This window comes from Passer domesticus, chromosome Z (assembly GCF_036417665.1).
Source record: "Passer domesticus isolate bPasDom1 chromosome Z, bPasDom1.hap1, whole genome shotgun sequence".
In the NCBI taxonomy this organism is placed as follows: domain Eukaryota; kingdom Metazoa; phylum Chordata; class Aves; order Passeriformes; family Passeridae; genus Passer; species Passer domesticus.
The window spans coordinates 74,389,360-74,407,970 of NC_087512.1; the positions used below are offsets into that span (position 1 = coordinate 74,389,360).

At 45.0% G+C, this 18,611-nt stretch overlaps 1 protein-coding gene and 1 long non-coding RNA gene across 10 annotated transcripts; one reads left to right on the top strand and one right to left on the bottom strand.

Moving 5' to 3' along the window:
* LOC135289233 (uncharacterized) lies at positions 1 to 8,377 on the bottom strand. 9 transcript variants are annotated; one of them, XR_010352014.1, is made up of 3 exons: positions 8,353 to 8,377; positions 7,246 to 7,440; positions 1 to 7,141 (listed from the first exon to the last, which is right to left on the bottom strand). It is a non-coding gene; the product is annotated as an uncharacterized LOC135289233 (long non-coding RNA). The 9 variants fall into 9 exon arrangements; XR_010352018.1 differs by lacking the exon at positions 8,353 to 8,377 and having other exon boundaries at positions 1 to 6,749; positions 7,044 to 7,141; positions 7,246 to 8,308; XR_010352019.1 differs by lacking the exon at positions 8,353 to 8,377 and having other exon boundaries at positions 1 to 6,158; positions 7,044 to 7,141; positions 7,246 to 8,304.
* A 230-nt stretch (positions 8,378 to 8,607) lies between these two features.
* Positions 8,608 to 15,645, top strand: XPA (XPA, DNA damage recognition and repair factor). The gene is made up of 6 exons (XM_064402677.1): positions 8,608 to 8,875; positions 9,260 to 9,385; positions 11,446 to 11,551; positions 13,131 to 13,296; positions 13,941 to 14,058; positions 15,419 to 15,645. Exons 1-6 carry the CDS (start codon positions 8,704 to 8,706, stop codon positions 15,565 to 15,567), a joined length of 837 nt encoding a protein of 278 aa, XP_064258747.1. The 5' UTR covers positions 8,608 to 8,703; the 3' UTR covers positions 15,568 to 15,645.
* The last annotated feature ends 2,966 nt before the right edge of the window (positions 15,646 to 18,611 follow it).

Consider the following 18,611-nt stretch of genomic DNA (forward strand, 5'->3'; position numbering starts at 1 on the left):
TTAGAGCACAGTAATTCCTTTATTTGCGATTTTCAAAATTGGCAAGGAAACCCTCAGAAAAGATACAAAAAATGATAGAGCAGTAAGTTTGGTCTCCATTCCGGAGGACTTAGCAAAAACTATAACAGAGGATGGAATTAACGTACAGCTGCATGAAGACAATCTGTTGAGAAGGAAGCAATGTGGCTACTGTGAAAGTGAGTAATGATTAATTGATCTTTACAGAACTACTGCAGTTCTCCGAAGCAACCATGCAGACTTTACATTTAATCATAACTTTTCTCAAGATGCCTAAGCATGGAATTTACTCAAATAAAGAAATTAATGTCTGATAGTCATTAAACGTAAAACACAGGCAGAACGAAAGCACTAGGTGGGAATATTTGAGCATATTATGGCAGCTCCAGTCAAGTTAGCTTTGGTTAGACTATATGAGAGCTATGGTATAAGAAACTGTCAAAGGTAAGGGACAGATGGAAATAGTCTTTACGGACGCAGATTAGGAAGAGTATCTTGAATCCCAAGTAGCCAGCAAGCATGCTTCATCTGCATATAATTTCCAAGCACACCCCCTAGACATGGATTACACCTCAAGAATTTGCTGTATAATATCAGTATCATACTGGTCTTCATTTAATCATTATGTTGCATGATTCAGTTAGTAACCAAAGTTCTTGCTACCTGCTACCATGACAGCATACTATTTACTGAGTGAGTCCTCTGGGATTTGCCACATAAACACATGAGTCAAGAGAACTCATGTACCATATCAGGAAATTCGCAACCAGGATTCTGCCTCAGTTAAGACAATTTTATGTTGTAATAGGAGATTACTGCAGTGTGCAGTTCTGAGCAATCACTTTGGGGAAAGTAAGAAAGAGCAAGGAAGCAAGTTTCACAGTATTAAGTCATTAACGGAATGATGAAACAAACAAGCAAAGTATTGAAATTATCAGTGTATTAGAGAAGAAACAGAGGTTGTGCTAAGCAGCACTAAAATGTTCCATTTTCTTCCAAGAAGACCATTTCTATGGACACCAGGAGGCATGCACTCAGAAAATGAAGGCATTGGGATTGCGCATCCCAATACTTTTGAATGTACCATGAGAAATTGCATTGGTCAGAGGAGAGATGGGGTGGCTATCACAGACAAACAGTCCAAGACCATGGATGTCTGGGGTGATTTGTACACGCATTTTCAGATTTTGGTAGACACCAAGGTAAAAGCTAATGAATCTGTAAAATGTTGCTGAGACTTCATCAACTCTGCTTTTCTTGCTTTCTCAGAAAAGTGAAGGACCAAAAAAAAAGTTGAAACTAATAAAAATATCTCAAACATAAACTAAGAAAACGTGCAACACTCAGAAGAAAAAATGCACCCCAAAACCAGTAAAACAAGTTAAAAAATGGTACATGCGGAAGATCCACACCTTGACAGATGAAAATCCAAGCTGGTTGAGTTTAACCAGGCTGACATACCACAGAGAGACCTGGAGTACCTGCAGACTCATGAGCAAGTAACATTCCTCCCGGCATGGGACTATTCCAGTGGTACATCAGTTGCAGTAGCTGGCAGCTGAGTGTGTCAAGTCTTCAGTCAGGGAATAGTCAGGTGCTAGACAGGATGCTTTCCTAGACAGGTGAGGATGCTTCCACTCAGCAGTGAAGAATTTCATTGCCTCCAAATTCAAAGAGGGTGCTGAAAACTGGAAACTGCCACCAGTGCTGTAAAGAAAACCCTCACTGAGCAAAAATCAAGAAAGTGTAGTCTCTGGTAACAGAAGTGTCACATCACTAGATCATTAACTACATTCCAAAATAACTTAACTAGATTTCAGATCTAGTCAGGAAGAGAAAGAACCTCTTTCGTTCCCCCTCTCTTATTTTTCGTCACAAATTACTTCCAATGCTCTAGGCATATCATGGCCTTTCAAGGAAAATAAAAAAGAGGGTTACAGTAAATGGCAAAGCTCAGTGTACCTATGCTACAAAGATAACAAATTCTAGAAAAGTTTGATTTGCACAGCTTAGCCAGAAACACTTGGATGAAGTGGAAGTAACACAGGAAAGTAGCATATGCCAAACCTGTAAGAAAGGTCCGAGTGGCATCATGAATTCTTTTTATATTCTTTCACTCATAAACAGTTCCAATTTAATCAGAGGTACTAAAACCTTTGGAATCCATTCTTCCCTGTACCAAGACAGAAATCAGTTATCATCACGTGTTAAATTGCTATGGTCACTGCTCTTCTTTCTGGCAAGGCAAAGCCGAGTTTTCACACTGAGGAAGGAAAAAAGCCAATTAAAACTAAGACAACAAAATCAGCCTGCTGAAGTAATCCAGGCAGCAAGACCCTGATGAGAAAGTATTTTCTGATCATGTTGAGAAGATACATTCAGATTATGTTCAAGATTCAAATTCAAGATGGCACAGTCCCTCAGAAGCCCCTCCCACCAGTCCTGCACTCCTAGAGGGCTTAAGCTATGTGTTGGCTCCATATTTCTCTCACAGGTAGATTGGTGTGAACCTAGAACGCACAGTCACCAAGATCAATTCCACGTTATCCTTCTCCTCTCATGCTTCAATGAGCTGAAATGGTCACAGCTTCTGGTGGTGTCTGTCCTGAAAAGCAGGACTGGGGCCTAGGAACACATATGGACAGCACCATGACATGAACTTATCATGTGTTTGCAGCTAACATTGGGAAAACAAACTGGAGAGAGTGATCTGATCAAACCTGTGAACAATGACACCAAAATGTTTGGCAGAAATTTGCAAGGACCAGAAAAGACACATCTTGCCTAAACCCTGGTAACTGGGACATGTTCTTCTTGCTACAGCAGAATTTGTCAGCTGTGTTATGGTCTTCCATTCCAGGTACTCTGCACACAGGAACAAGTCAGGCTGACTTGGAGCAACAGTAAAAATGGCTTGGGAAAAAAAAAAAGAAAAGAAAAAAGAAAAAAGGAAAAAAAAAGGTGTCATACATTGCACAATATAAGGTGGAAATTTCAAGAATTTTAAATACTTACATTCCCCACCTCCTTAATTACGTCAGCAAGGCCTGAATTTTGAACTTCTCTCCAGAACACTCAGCCTTTCACCATCAATACAACTAAAGTTCATGTCTTTGAGACTGTTATAGTACATGATGTACCTATTTTCTGTCTCAGAAATGCCCAAGATGCTCTTAATAGAACAAAAATGTGCTAAAGCATTCAGCAAAGTTTCTTGACGTTTCTAAGTTGCTACAGGAAAGGTTCTTGCATGGATTAAATAACTATCCATATAGAAATACTAGGAGGGAGAATAAATCTGTCAATACAGAGATCCCTTTTACATCATATGTGACTATTCCTTGCACACTTGGGAAAAAGGCCCAAAATCCTGAATAGCTCAAATTTAGGACAGCTCAGACCAGTCCTCAAACCCATTTCTATAACATCTCCTCTGCCAGCCACTGGTGGGGCAAGAAAAATATCCTAGTGTCTTGGATAGTTTCAGTAAAAATATATGTTTTCCTACAGTATTTTTTGTCCTTTGTATTGAAGATATCAAATCAGCAAAGGCTGCCATACCACAGTTACAGAACTTGTTTGTTGTTTTACTGCGGTTTCCTACTCTTTATGAGCATCAAAGAGAAAGATGGCTTTTTCTGCTAAAATACTGGAAGAGGATTTCTCTTTCTGGATTGCCAATCAATAGCAAAAGTGTCCAGTCAGCTTTGTAGCAATCTCTGAAACAGTAAACAGCATTTTTTCATCATGTGGCCATCAGCACTCTCCTGTTCACAGATATGAAATGAACATTTTCTATTGATATTAAAAGCCAACATATTAAAGTCCTATTCAGGAATAAAACAGAAAAATCTTGTATAATGCTAGCAAATAAAAGATATTTACATTGTAATTTCAAATTCTGTCATCTCCTCTAATGACAAAATGATAATAAACTTGTATAAAGATGTCCTGTCAGAGAACAATGCCAATTTTTGTCTCTAAACATTGCACTTTGATTCTTGCCTACCTGTTTCTCTCAGATGTGTTGCTTAGGCATTCAACACGTTATATGTTTACTCCATTACCTATCTGTTCAACCAAGATTGCATACATCAATTGGACTACAATAAATGGAGCGTGAAGACAGGCCACATTACTATGAAAATCCTCTCCTACAGGTAGTGAGCAAAGGAGAAAATCTCAGAGAGATGACAAATCTAATTTACTCTGCATGTCCCATTCTGTCCAACAGGATGATTCCCTGTGTATCATCTAGGGAATGATCTAAGAGCTATGTCATAGATGAATTCAGAAAGAAAACATACAAATCCATGCAAGTACACTATCTGGTTTTAACAAGTTCACTTTGCTTTTCACAGGTCATGTGCTTCTTTTTCACCAAGAAGCCAACAATATTTCTCTATTTATTTATTAAAGGTAACATAAGAAATAGGTGTATCAAGCTAAAAAGGATGGAAACAACATCACGAAGGGCATGGTATTTTTTGCCCTATATTCCTAAGGATGCAATTGAACTGTTCTCTCCACTTCAAAAAGCATTTGAAATCACTGGACAAAATCCAACACCTTAGTCATGCTCAGAGGCAGCAGCCCAACAGCCCATGTGTATTGGCCAGCCAGCTTCTGGCTACTGAATTCGAATGTGGCTAAAATTGATGCTACCACATGAACCTCAAACAGAGGCTGAGGGATAGGTGGGAGAGGGGGGGAGAGGAGTAAAGAGATTTTCGTCCACAGCTGCTCCTTCAAAAGACAAACTCATCAAAAGAGTAAGACTTAGGTCTGTTTCTCATGGAACAAGTATTTTCTGCTGAGGAAGGACAAAAGGATGGTTTGGTTGTAGGTAAGCAACTGCAATGCAGCTGTATGCATATTGCTACTAAAATTTTTGAGGACACAGAGAAAGAAAATCATGAGGCAAAATAGAAATACATGCCCAGCAGCTGCTCTGTAAGTAATTCCTGGTGCAGATGAACAGTGAATTTGGTTGGAAAGACCCCATGGCACAGGCTTTTTGCTATCATGTGACTCAGTGTGATCCTCATGAATACAGAGGAAGAGGTGTACTGCCTCGGATGAAGAACCCATTCAGTCCAACATCCTGTTTCCACCACAGGCCACAGGCAAACGTCAAAGGAAGAGGAAAAGCAAGGCAAATATATGATATCTTCTCTGCAACACTCCCACAGCTACCAACTGCTTTCAGCTCAGGGAATTTCCTGAGCGTGAGGGGGTGTTCATTCATTAACTCTCAACACAGCCCTCTTCCAAATACTTGGCCTATCTTCCCTGCACCCTAGAGAAACAGCCTGTACTCAGCGCGCCATTCAGAAACGCACTGAACGAAGAACCATCTCCTCTTGCCTATTTAGACTTGGGCAAATCTGATGGTTTGTACTCAGAAAGTCAGCTGGCATCCATCCTCTACAAGTTACATAGGATGTGACAGGCCTCATGCATCCTCACTCTTTGGTGAGAACTCCAAACCTCAATTGTCTCTTTCAAGGGACACAAAGTCAGACAGACGAGCATCCTTGTTATTCTTTTCTAGTTCCAGCATTTTCTTTCTAAGAAGCAGGAAACGCAACAGGGAACAGTACTCATGGTGCAAATTCACCACAGATTTCTGGAGTGCCATAAATGCGTTCCTGGTTTTGTTCTCTGTCCCTTTCCTTGAAATGAGCCTTGCTTTTCCAAACATAAAGTTGGTGTTCATGTAGGGCATACACAATTAAGCCTCACTATTGAGTGGCAGCAACTAATTCAGGTATTTCTACCTTTTACATAAAGTTATGACATCACCTTGCATTTATCTACTCTGTATTTAATCTACTTTTTTACTGCCTAATCACCCAAAATTCTTTACAGATGACCCTCACCCCCTGCTAACTTTAAAAGGTTTTGCACAGTCAGCAAACATTCTTATCTTGCCACTCACTGTTTCCTCCATGGGAGTGATGAATTGTGAAGCACTGCTCAGCTGCCTCCTTGCGCTCAACTCTTCACTGATGATGGTCTCTGTGGCAATGAAATACTGCACATCTGTGCTTGACAATTAATGACAGCCTACCTTCTAATACATGGCTACCAGCAGCCAAGGAATACTTGATACTACTTGGCATACAGAAGCTGAAAAACTGTTTAAAACACAGATACCATTATAATTATTATCTCATGTCCACACATTAAGCCACATGTGTTTAATATTAAGCACAAATATTATTGCATGACCAGAGCAATGCATATGAGATAATTTGTAGCTCCTTGCCAATATAAAACTATTAATTTTATTACTTTCTCTTGGCCATGAAAATTAGGAATATTGTATTTGATTCATTCTTGTCAGAAGCAGAGCTGGGGAGAATATTCTGCTTTGATTGCCCTGTCAGACTCTCCATGAGAAAAAGCCAAACAACCCTAATATATATTTCTAAAACATTATTAAGTTTTACTTAATAATTAACACTTCCATAGATAGTTGCGGCCCACAGGCAATTTTATTTGAACGCCTTGCCTCTGAATTTGCTTTTGTTTATGCATTCTGATTTCCTTTTAATCCTAATTCCAGTTTGGTTGCATAATAATAATAATGTCCTTTTGCCCTTAAAACCCTTACACAGGGTCTCAAACTTGGCTTTGCTTTAAGGCAGTTTTGGTTTATGAATGATACAGAACTATTTGTTACCCCACAAGCACAACTCAGTTCACTCCTCCCTAAATGTCTGCTCCTACAAAACAAGGAAGAAGAGACACCAAAATAGCATAAGGAATCCAAACATACGTGTGTTTGCTTTTCAAGCAAACATTTCCATTTCCAAGACATCTAGTAAACATTTTTCCTCTATCTTTTTTATTTCACTTGTTTCTACTGGGTTTATTACTCTGTTTGGAACTCCACTGTCAGTAAGTCAGTCCAAACAAGGGAGTAATGAGGTTGGAGAAACGTATGCTCATACTGTATAATTGCATAAGCTCCTTCCTGTACGCTGGGGTTACGATTTGCATTTTCATCTATTAAATACCTTGTGTTCTAGATCCTTCTCTCTGACGGTGAAACGTATTTGGACATCTCCACTGTGGCACTTTTCCAACTTTATACAAAGACTGGAAAGCAATCTCGCTGAAAGCAGACGGTTTAGTATGACTTGGTTATTAATTTTTAAGGAAGAGGTTCTGTGATCTGCGACAAGAGAAGTATTTTAATTGACGGGAGGAGCTACCTACCACTCATGCAAGTATTAGAACCACTTAAAATGTCTTCATCTGCATTTCTGTACATATGTATACATATATATATGTATATATATATATATGGAGAGATATATATAAATTTCCCAGAAGCAGGATGTTCTTTTCTCAGCGTTCATAGCACACTCTGCTGGCTGTTGTCGAAAGTTAATGCCAAGCGAGGACGACAAGCTAAAAAGAAATAAAATGTTTTAGGACACAGGAGAAACACAGTCCATGCAGGTAATTACCGCGGGCATTTGAACGGAGAGGAACAAGGGACGTACTCTGGGAGCAGCAAGGAAGGGTTGGCAGGAAACTAGTTTAGTTTCACGGAAGAGAGCGAGCTTTTCTTTTCTTTTTTTTCTTTTTTTTTTTTTTGGGGGGGGGGGGGCGGTTATGGGAGGGAGGGAAGGAAGGCTTCTCCCTGTGCTGAGGTCATCCCGTTTCAGCATGGAGGCAGGGAGCACGCCTCTGTGCCAGTGCCTCCATTTCCGTTCCTTCAAGGACAGGGCAGGCACTGCCTGACGGGCGGGCGAGGATCACTGGCTGCTCGGCATTAAGTGGCTTTATATGAAAGTGGCTTAGAGCCACATTTGCATGACAAAGCCATTTGCGCGTCCCTCGTCAGTAAGGGAGGCTGCAGCCTCCATTTATCCTCCCTTGCATGGAACAGGCGAAATGTTTAAGGGCAGGACGGGATTTAGCCCGAGCGAGGCAGGGAGCACGGCGGGCCGGGCACGGCGGCAGCAGGGAGCGGGGAGACTGCTCCAGCACACTTTTCAGGGCAGAAAACGTGGCCGGGGCCGTTTCCGGCCGAGCACCAGCCTCGCGCAGGGCTGTGGCGGGGCCGGCCCGGGCGGACAAAAGGGGCATTGCTGGGTGACGCTGCTGAGGAATTCCTGCCGGGCGGGGCGGGATTTATGGCTTTTTTTTTTTTTTTTTTTTTTTTTTTTCCACGGGGCCGCTCAGGCCCGAGGCGGGGGCCGGTGCAGAAAGCGCAGGGTCATCGTCGGCTCCCCTCCCCCAGCCCGTCCCCTCGGCGGTGCCGCTCCCGCTTCCCCGGCCCCGCTCCCGGCCCCGCCGCCCCCCCCCGGCCCTCACCGGCCCCCGGCCCGGCCCGCGCGCGCCCCCCGCCCCCCACCCCCGCGCGCCACGCGGGCCGCGGGCCCCGCCCCGCCGCCTGGCCGCGCGCGCCCCCCCTTCCCCTCCCCCCTCGCGCGCCCTCCCGGCGCACCCCGCGCGGCGGCGGCGGGGCGGGGCCCCCGCCCTGGCGGCTCGCGGGGAGGGGCGGGGCGGCGGCTGCGCGCCTGCGCGGGCGGCCTCGCCCCTTCTGTGGCCACCCCCGCCCCCCGCCCTGCGCAGGCGCAGTGCGGCGGCGGCTCGGCGAGGGGAAGGGCGAGAGCGGCTGCCGGAGCGGGGGGGACCACGGGGCTCCGTCGCTCCGCCGCCGCCATGGCGGGCGCGGCCCCGGCCCGCGAGCAAGACCACGAACAGGAGGTTTCGGCCGCGGCGGGCGAGCGGCCGCACCTCTCAGCGGCGGCGCTGGCGAAGATCGAGCGGAACCGGCAGCGGGCGCTGGCACTGCGGCAGGCGCGGCTGGCGGCCCGGCCCTACCCTGCCGCAGGTCGGATGGCGGCGGCGGCGGAACGGGCGAGTCCCCGCGCCCTTTTTTTCTCTTTTTTAGGGGGGGGGTTTCGAGAGGGGAAAGATGAGGGGAAAGGGGGGCGCGGGGCGGCGGGGGCGGCGGGGGGGGTGCGGTAGCGTGGCTGGAACCGCGCGGGGTTGGGGTGGGGTGGGTTGGGGTGGGGGGGGGGGAGAATCCGCCGCGGCGCGCGAGGGGCCCCCCCTCCCCCCACACGTGTGGGGGAGGGGGGGGCTCTTGCACGCGCGCGCTCTCCGCGCGGCCCCCCGCCTCGCGCGCGCGGCGCGGTGGGGGCGGCCGCGCGCGCCCCCTGGCGGCGGCGGCGGCGCCTTTAACGCAGCGCGCGCCTCGTTTGTGCTCGTGCAGGCGGCGGCGCGCGGGCGCGGGCCCTCCCCAAGGTCGTGGACACGGGAGGGGGATTCTTCCTGGAGGAGGAGGAGGACGAGGAGAAGGAAAAGCGCGGCGCCGCCGAGAAGATCGTGCACCCACCCGGTAATTAAGAAAAAAGCCTGTAGGGAGCGGCGGGGGCTTGGCGGGGAGGCGGCGGGAGGAGGCGGCGCCGCGTGCGCGGGGCTGGCGGGGGAGGGCAGGAAGGCGCGGGGGCGACAGTGAGCCGGCTCCGGCCGCGCCAGCGGGGCGGGATGGATGGGCGCCTTTTTTTTTTTCCCGGGCTTTTTTTACCCTCCTTTCTTACCGTCTCTTTCTTTCTTTTTTCCCTTTTTTTTTTCTTTTTTTTTCTTTTTTTTTTTAATTGCTGCCATCCCTTTTCCTCCTTCACACGTTTTTCTGGATGTGCTCGATTAGTGGCGCGTCCGATTCTTTTCAGATTTAAATCGGCTATAGCAAATGCGCGGTAATTAAAAATGAAGAATTTTAAGCCGCGGAAGTGGGACACAGCCAGTGCCCTTGGGTATAGCACATTTTAATTTTTTTTTCTCCCCCATAAACGTTATTTCCATTATTTCTTTCGGGGAATTTGAATTTTAAGACCGACATGAGGGTAAATTTTCGCGGCTTCGTCGGTTGTGGGAATTTTGGGATTTATGTGGTTTGTGCCAAGACCGGAGCGCTGCTGCAGTGCCAGCTTTTATCGTTATAAAACGTGCTGGCGCCAAGTTACTGATCGTTTGGTGGAGGATTTCAGCACATTGCCTTGCGATATTCTTCCCCCCAAAAAAGCAAATGGAGAAGTAAGGGTCCCAAAATAGATCGACTTTCTTCTCTGGGATTGTCTTTGTCTTGCTTTGTTCTGCTTGAATCAGCTGCGGGGCTGTTGGTGCAGTGTATCTCTTTGTTAGAAATCAGCAGCAGATTTCATTAACAGTGTAAACAATTAGCAGCCCTGCTTCTTTTGATGGGCTAATGTTTAACAATAAATTAAAGTAGATCTGGGATGCCTTTACACTGGGCGGTTTTTTTGCTGTGTAATTCATAACGTCATTGTCTTAATAAAATGTCTTCGTGTTCGGGAGCGCTGCCTTAAATGATGGAATGTGATGTAAGAGTATGAAATGACTGTGAAGTACTGAGCATCCGGCTGTCGCTAGTCGGACTGAATTTACATAAAATGTCGTCTTTGCTGGATCGGATCTGCTATAAATGCAAACGCAATTAAAATATATGGTGCTGCATGTTAACCATTTATCTTCTGCTTCAGGTGTTGCTAAAATTTCACAGCACTGCCTCGCTTTCAGATTTCAAAACTGTATAGAAATGTTAATTTTCTGATAGAATTCCAATGTTAGTGTTGAAGGATGTTCCTTATAGCTGTTATTCCCCGATCGGTGTTTTTTGGTGTCCTGTGGAACATAAAAGCAGATGGTGATGACGCTGGAGGTGATCCGCCCGTTGAGGATGCGGCCAGAAGCAGTGGCTGGCGCTGAGATGAGTCTGGGCTTGGAGCAGTGCTGAGAGGGCTTGGGGAGAGGATTGTAGTGGAGCTCCATCCCCATTCCACTCCTAGCAGCTCTCTGGCCATCCACCTCCGTGTCTGCCAGCTGGAACGGACAAGAACCTTGCCAACTGCCCCGGGCTTCCACTGAGCTCGTTTAGGGAGAGGCAGGTGTGGCTGAGCTAGGGAAAAAACTGGAGCAGAGCTGAGAGAACTATGATGCCAGCGCAGCTCCTGTAGTTTCCTGCTCCAGCCACCCTCTTCAAAGTGAATCCCTTCTCTGCTTCCTCTCGTTTCTGCCCGCATGTCCTCTAAATCAGGGCATATTTTGGGAGGGTCAGAACAGAGGAAGTGGCAGGAGAGGATTTGAAGCGCTTTGTGGGAGAAGTGTGGAGAAATTTTTTTAACAATAGCTAAGTTAAATATTCATTTAAATGTTGAAATTAAGTACTTAATGCTGGTATTACAACGAGAAGACATTCCAACAGACGTGGAATTGTGTGGTAATGGGTTTGAATTTGTACTGTATTGTTCTGAAAAACTTAGAGTGAAACTAGTTTGTAATATGCTTATGTGAATTCTAGTAAAGTTGCCTGTAATACCAATTCTAGATGCTTGTTTTTATCATTGTGGTCCCTTTAAAAATATTTCTTTCCATTAGCACCCGTACTAGAATTTGACTATCTCATCTGTGGAGACTGTGGCAAAGAATTCATGGACTCCTACCTTATGCAGCACTTTGATTGGGCAACATGTGATAATTGCAGGTATTACAAATAATCAGGAGAAACACTATTTTGCATAAAGATTGCTGGCTATAAGTCAATGAGTTAGTCGTTTAAAGAGACTGTCAGCAAGAGAGACATATTTCAGTAACTTGAAAAAAATGTAAATGAAATTTGACTGATACCCTGTGCAAGTTCCATTATGGAATTGAATCACAGATTGTCTCATAAGCCTGCCTTAGGATAGGGGACATCGGTGGATTTTCATACAACATTATGGAAATGGGATGTCATGAGAGCAGTTGGTGTGTTTGTCAGTGTGAAAATTTATGTCTGGCTGCAGACTAGAGCCATTTGAAAACCTGATGCAACACAAGTATCCACTCTGGAGTGGAGCAGGGATTAGGAGAGTGTTTGCAGTCCCAGTGTTTTAACTCGGGTGAAGTTGGTACTTTGGTCAGCATGGGCGTGCTGGAAGCACAGCAGCCAAAGGGCAGAGCCCCCATGGGAGGTTCCTGGTTGGCCTGCGAGGTAAGCAGGAGTTTGACCTTGAGGGGAGAGCAAGCTCTTATCTTTTAACACAGAAAACGCTCCAAAAGCCATCAAGATAACCAGGGCAATGAAACCAACTGCAGCAGCCGGCTGCCCATGTGTGCAAGAATGAATTGGGTGAATGAAAAAAGCAGGAATTCTGGGAGCCTGCCCATTTACTGCAGGGAGTGGTTAGGGGTGTGCACGTGGTGTAGGCAATTCGCAGTCATATTGGAGGCAAAGTTCTGCTTCAGAAGTTGCAGTGGGTAGGAAAAGGATGTTAGGAGAGGACTTGGAGCCTCTGGAGCCTTGGATCTGAGCTCTTGTAGCTGATGGCTGGAGTGTCCTTGGTGCATTAGCTGTAACTGTGAACTTTGAATTCTAGTAAACCTACATTTACAGCAGTACTTCCTTGATGACCGTTGTTAGCACTTAGTGTTTGGCAGATTGGCTCAAGCGATTCAAGTTGTACTTCAGTCAGGATTGCGTAAATGTAATTTTTTCCATTAACTCATAAATGCTGCTGTGGTTACAGAGTTTTTCATTATCTATCTGGTAAAGGCTACAGTCTTTAAAGAGCCTTTATTTTATGGCTTCCCTGCCTACTGTCTTGCATTATAGAAAGAAGTGCTCTGTGTGCTAATCAGTTTCTGAGATCTAGAAGCATATGGAGTGTGTATATTCTCAGGTGATCTGACCTGTCTCACATTACACATTCTTTCTGTCTTGACCATGCGAAGCTCATGCTTCTGTCCTCTTGGATTGCATCTGAGTTAGGTGAATACCTGAAATTATTCATATTAATTTTCAGTTATTTCCTCTTGTAAGAAAATAGAAGAAAAGCCTTTCTTGAAGAGCAGACTTCTCACTCTGTTTGCTGAAATGGGGGGAATTTTTAAACACTTAATTTCAGTAAATCAAGTCTGGAGTTTAGCTAGGCTGTTGGAATCCAAAGTTATTTGCATGCATAAAAAACTGAGGGTATTAGGGCTACCTGTATTTCAGGAATGTTAGAAGGGATGGGGACTTAGATGTTAATAACCTGTGGTTTTAGGGTGTAGCTTTCTCATCATTATTTTACATGTTGCAGAGATGTTGAAGATAAACATAAGCTCATAACAAGGACAGAAGCAAAAGAAGAGTATCTGCTTAAAGACTGTGACTTAGACAAGAGGGAACCAGTGCTCAGATTCATTGTGAAGAAAAACCCTCATAATTCTCGATGGGGTGAAATGAAACTTTATTTAAAACTACAGGTACAGAAACATCCTATGTTTCAGATATTTTTTAACCATACAGCTTTGGTTGTCACTTGGTACCTGAATGGTTTTTGTTAAAGTTAAGTGTGTTATGTGTAGCTTGTTACAGTTAAATGGTTGCAGTCCCAAGTTGTGAAAATGTCTGGTTTTGAGAGCATTTTAAAGATGTTCGTTGAGCAGAGCTTTAGTGGGTTGCACAATTACAAATCACAAAGCACATGGCCCTTCAGTTTTACTCTAGAGTGCACGGGGCAGCTGCAGCTGTGTGTGGCCCTTTGTAGCTGTGTTCTCAGCTTTGCCTGCAGAGGCAGCAGGAAAGGCAAGTGGATTTCCCAGGGCTCTTGTCATTTCTTGTTCGGTATTTCATAGGCATCATACTGCTTCAGTAAAATATGGGCAAAATTAGAGCTGGGTTTAAGTTTTCTTAAGTTACATCCAGCTGATACTAAAGACCCCAGTGTTGTCTCTTCCTGTGGAAGGGGTGCAGTCTTTTGTGAGTCAAGAGCAGAGACAGGTGGGAGGCAGAGCAAGATTGGTTGGTTTATATGTGTGTGTAGGGAAAAATTAAATTTGTAAGTTAGAATAGTTTACTTTTATCGTTTCAGGGAAAAAAAAAAAAGGCATTTATGTCCATCCTGTAGGTAATCAAGCGTTCACTTGAAGTCTGGGGTAGCGAAGAAGCATTACAAGAAGCAAAGGAGCTCCGCCGTGATAGCAGAGAGAAGATGAAACAGAAGAAGTTTGACAAGAAAGTTAAAGGTAAAGCATTAAAATTACATATTTCAGTACCTGAAGGGAAGTACAGTTCTGTTTAAACCTGTGTCTGCATCTGAATAAATTGCTGAGAAAATACTCAGTGTGGTAAAATGGAGGTTTTCAGGACGGGGGGTGAGCCTGGAGCAGTCTGGTGTGACCTCACAGATTACTATTTTGGGCAGTATTGGACTGCAGGGCTTGAGGTCTCTTGCAACTTGAATTCCCCTGTTACCCTGTGGACATGATGTGACAGAAATCAATTACAATGGTTCATGATAGTGTTTTTCAAATTTTTAGATATGACGCAGAATGTGCCGTGGATTGCTTCTGATACTTTAGACTACTGGAAGACAGGGATTTTTGTAGCAGTGTGTTATAATTCTGTGATAGCCTTCAGGTGGAACAACTGTAATGAAAATGAGTTTTCCTATTGTTCACAGTATTCCTAGCGGCTGTCTTTACTGCAAGTTGCTCTACAGATATTTTTCTCTGATAAATTACTATTTAGAGGAGTATTTGATGGGTGGAACCTTTTGTACCTCCTATAGCATCCATGCTTTGCTTTGGGGTGGTGTTTACAAGGGCAGAAAGCTCAAGCTGGCTGTACTGGGGCTGTCTGAAGGAGGCAGAACTAGGGATTGCACAAATAACCCCTGTCTGGGCCATTGATGTTTTGCGCACAGAAGGACTGGCAGCAGACTGCAGCCAGGATGCCAGAGTTCAGTGCAAGTACAGGCCTTAACGTGACAAAGTTTGCAGCCTGAATGGCTTGGCTCAAAATGTGACCACATTTTGCTGTTCAGTATTCTTGCCACCCGCTTGCAACATCCGGATAATATCTTGGGCCCTGCTGCCAGCTTGTGCGCTCTAGAGAACCCGCAGATTTCACTGCGGATGCTGCAGAGGCAACTCATGCTATTGGGCATAAAGCTTAGAGAATGCCAAGTCATTTGGGAGGCTTAATGTGACCTGAATGAAAATGACTCTTTCTTGGTCATGTAATATAAATGAGGTGTTCTATAAAAACTTTTCCTTTACGTTCCACCGACCCCTTTTGGATATCTTTGAATGGCTTTGTGTGAAAAGGCAGCAAGGAACACGTCTTTAGTCCAGATAGAAAATCTTTGCCTATGAGATCTCATGACAGTGTAGTTCTTGGCCTTTAAAATATGCAAACAAGGTGAGGATTGCAAGGCAAGTCAGAGCTTGTTCTTGCAAGAGCAGATTCTTTCCCAGACCTTGTGGAAGATGGGCGGCAAGCATATTGTCATGTCTAGGCCTCAGGAAGCTCGTTAGCTTGAGTTTAATTGAACACTGTTTAAGATTTATTAAAATCTTAACATTTTCTTGTATTTTTTACCAGAACTCCGCCGTGCCGTGAGGAGTAGTTTGTGGAAGAAACAAGCCAGTGTCCACGAACATGAATATGGACCAGAAGAAAACATTGATGAAGATAATTATAAAAAGACATGCACTGTATGTGGCCATGAATTAACTTACGAGAAGATGTAGTGTTAACCTGTTTTTTAATTTTACTTTGTTTTTAACAGTATTTTGTATTAAAGTCAAATAAATGCTAATCATGAACAAGCTGTTGCCAAATTCTGTGAAGCATTATATTTTTCAGTTGCAAGAAGCTCTGAAGAATAGTAGGCTTTGGCCTTTAAGCTAGATCTGAGGGTAGAATATAGCAACAGTTCAACAATTGGTATCTTCTTGGTCAAAAGATAAGTTTGTATCATTGTACTTGATGCACTGATGAAATCAGGGTGAGCTTCCCATGGCTTTTCTGCATCCATCAGGAGGACGGCTCATTTTCTAACTGTTGTGTGGTTTTCAGTTCCTGGTCATGGGCAGGCAGAGGGCTGACAGAGCAGCACTTCTGGTGCTGAGAGGCCGTATGACACAGGTTCTCATTTGGGTCGGATACACAACTCTGTAAAGGAGAATTGTCTTTTAAAAGGAAAGCTGCCTGCTTCCTTGGGAGGTTCTGACATATATCTGCTGTATTTTGCAGGATAGATTCTTAGGTGTATTTTCTACTTTTTTTTTTTCTTTTTTTTTTTTTTCTTCCCAACTTTTGAAGCACAGACCAAGGCAAGGGTCAAGACCTGTTCTTGGGCAAGAGGGAAGTAGTGTTCCATGATAGAGCTCTTTTAAATGCACTTGCACGATGTTTTCTTTCAGTAAAGTGAATGTACTTAAAAGTTTAAATTATAAATTCTCATTCTTGCAGCTGTTGAGGAATGCATGTGGCAATTACTGAAGTAAAGGAACATGTTCTGAAGTAAAGGATCATGTGTGGCTCTGCATTTATTTACCAATGTAAATATGGCAGATTCCAGGAATGTCTCTGGAGACTTCCTTTGTGAGCCTTGGCCACTGTGGCTGTGCAGAACAGAAATTTTCAATAGGAAAACTATGACATATTTGGCAGTACAGAAGTGTGGTGGGATGACTCCCATGGCTGGAGTGCTGCAATGATGGCCATAAGCTCTTCGGAAGGGACAGGCGGGCAAGCAGAGGCAGTGAGGTGGCTCTGTACCTTAGGGAGAGATTTGACTGTACGGAGCTCAAGGGCAGTGATGATAAGGTTGGGTGCCAGTGGGTAAGGACAGGGGAAAGGCCAATGAGGCAGACATCCCAGGGGCAGTCTGTTACAGACCACCCAGACAGGATAAAAGGGCAAATGAAATGTTCTATAAGAAGCTGGCTGTTGTTTCACAATCACTAGCCCTTGTTCTTGTGGGAGACTAATTTGTGGGATGGGATGTCTGCTGAAAACATCAGCAGGGAAGAGGCGGCAGTCTAGGAGGTTCCTGGAGTGTGTGGAAGACAAAAGGACAGCTGGCAAGTGAGCTGTCTCCTGGTTCTGGCCAGGACAGTTATCTTTGGCCATAGCCAGGAGGGGCATAACCCAGACCTGGACGTTGTCCTGTAGCACCTCCCACCATAGCCAGGGCGGGTGGGCAGAAGGGGGTCCTTTCCAGTCAGGGTAACATCGGGTTTCACGAGGTGGGCATTTGCATGTGAATTTATCATCTTTCCTGTGCACCATATTAATAGCGATATGGAGACTGTTCCTTTCTTACCCCATTGCTGTTTCCAGTAAATTGCTCTTATCTCAATCCTTGATCTTTACCTTTTGTGCCTCTAATTCTCGTCCACTTCCTACTGGGAGGAGTTGAGCAAGTTGTACATGGTTTGGAATGTTTCAGTAGAAATACTAAATTGGGGAACACCATTCTTAAAACTACAACATGAACTTATCAGGGGCAATGGCCTTGTAGATCTGCTGTTTGTGAACAGAGAAGGGCTGGTGGGAGATGTGGTTGGAGGCCGTCTTGGGCACAGTGAAATGATAGTTTTTAACCCTTGGTAAGTAAGGAACAGGCTCGACAAAACCTCTGCCTTGGGTTTCTGGAGGGTGGGCCTTGGCCTATTCTCTGAATACTGGTTCAGAGAGTCCCTGGGGATACAATCCTTAGTAACAAAGGGGTCCCATGATGACTGGCCATGCTTTAAAGAGGAAATCTTGAAAGGTGGAGAAGCAGACTGTCCCTATGTGCCAGAGGAAGACCACAGCCTGGTCTTCCTGTTGCTCCTGGCTGAACAGGATGCTTCTGCTGTAACTCAGGGAAAAGAGGTTATGACCCTTGAAAGAAGGGGCAAACAACTCAAGGAGAGTACAAGGATGATGGTAGGTCATGTAGAGAGAAAATGAGAAAGATCTCCGCTCAGCTGGAACTCAATCTGGCTACCACTGTGAAATATAGTGTTTTTATAAATACTTTAACATCAAAAGGAGGGTCTAGGAGACTCTCCATTAGTTATTGGAGGCGTGGGGGGACATTGCCATTAAGGATAAGGAAAAGGTTTAAGTACTTGGGTTCTTCTTTCTTTAACAAAAAGACCAGTTATCCTTAGAGCAACCAGACCCTGGGCTGGTACACAGGGACAGGGCGCAGCACTGACCTCCTGTAATCCAGGAGGAAGTAGTTAGTGACCTCTTAGTGAGCCATTAGACCCAAGTCCTTGGGGCCAGATGGGATTCACCCACAGGCACTGAGGGAGCTGGCAGGAGAGCTCACTAAGCTGCTCTGCATCATTTGTCATCAGTCCTGGATAACCGGGGAGCTCTGGGTTGGCCAGTGTGATGCTCATCTATAAGAAGTGATGGAAGGAGGATCTGGGGAGCTACAGGCCTGTCAGCCTCTGTAGTGGGATGAAATAGATCATCTTGAGTGTGATCATACAGCACATGCAGGAAAACCAGGGGATTGAGCCCAGCCAACATAGTTTTGGGAAAGGTGGGTCCTGCCTGACCAACCTGATCTCCTTTCATGACCAGGTGACCTCCCCAGAGGGTGAGGGGAAGGCTGTGGATGTTGTCTACCTGGAGTTCAGCAAAGCCTTTGACACCATCTCCCACAGCACACTCCTGGAAAAGCTGGCAGCCCACGGCTTGGACAGGAGCACTCTTTGCTGGCTTAGGAACTGGCTGCACAGTCAGAGGGTGGAGGTGAATGGTGTCACATCCAGCTGGGGGCTGGTCA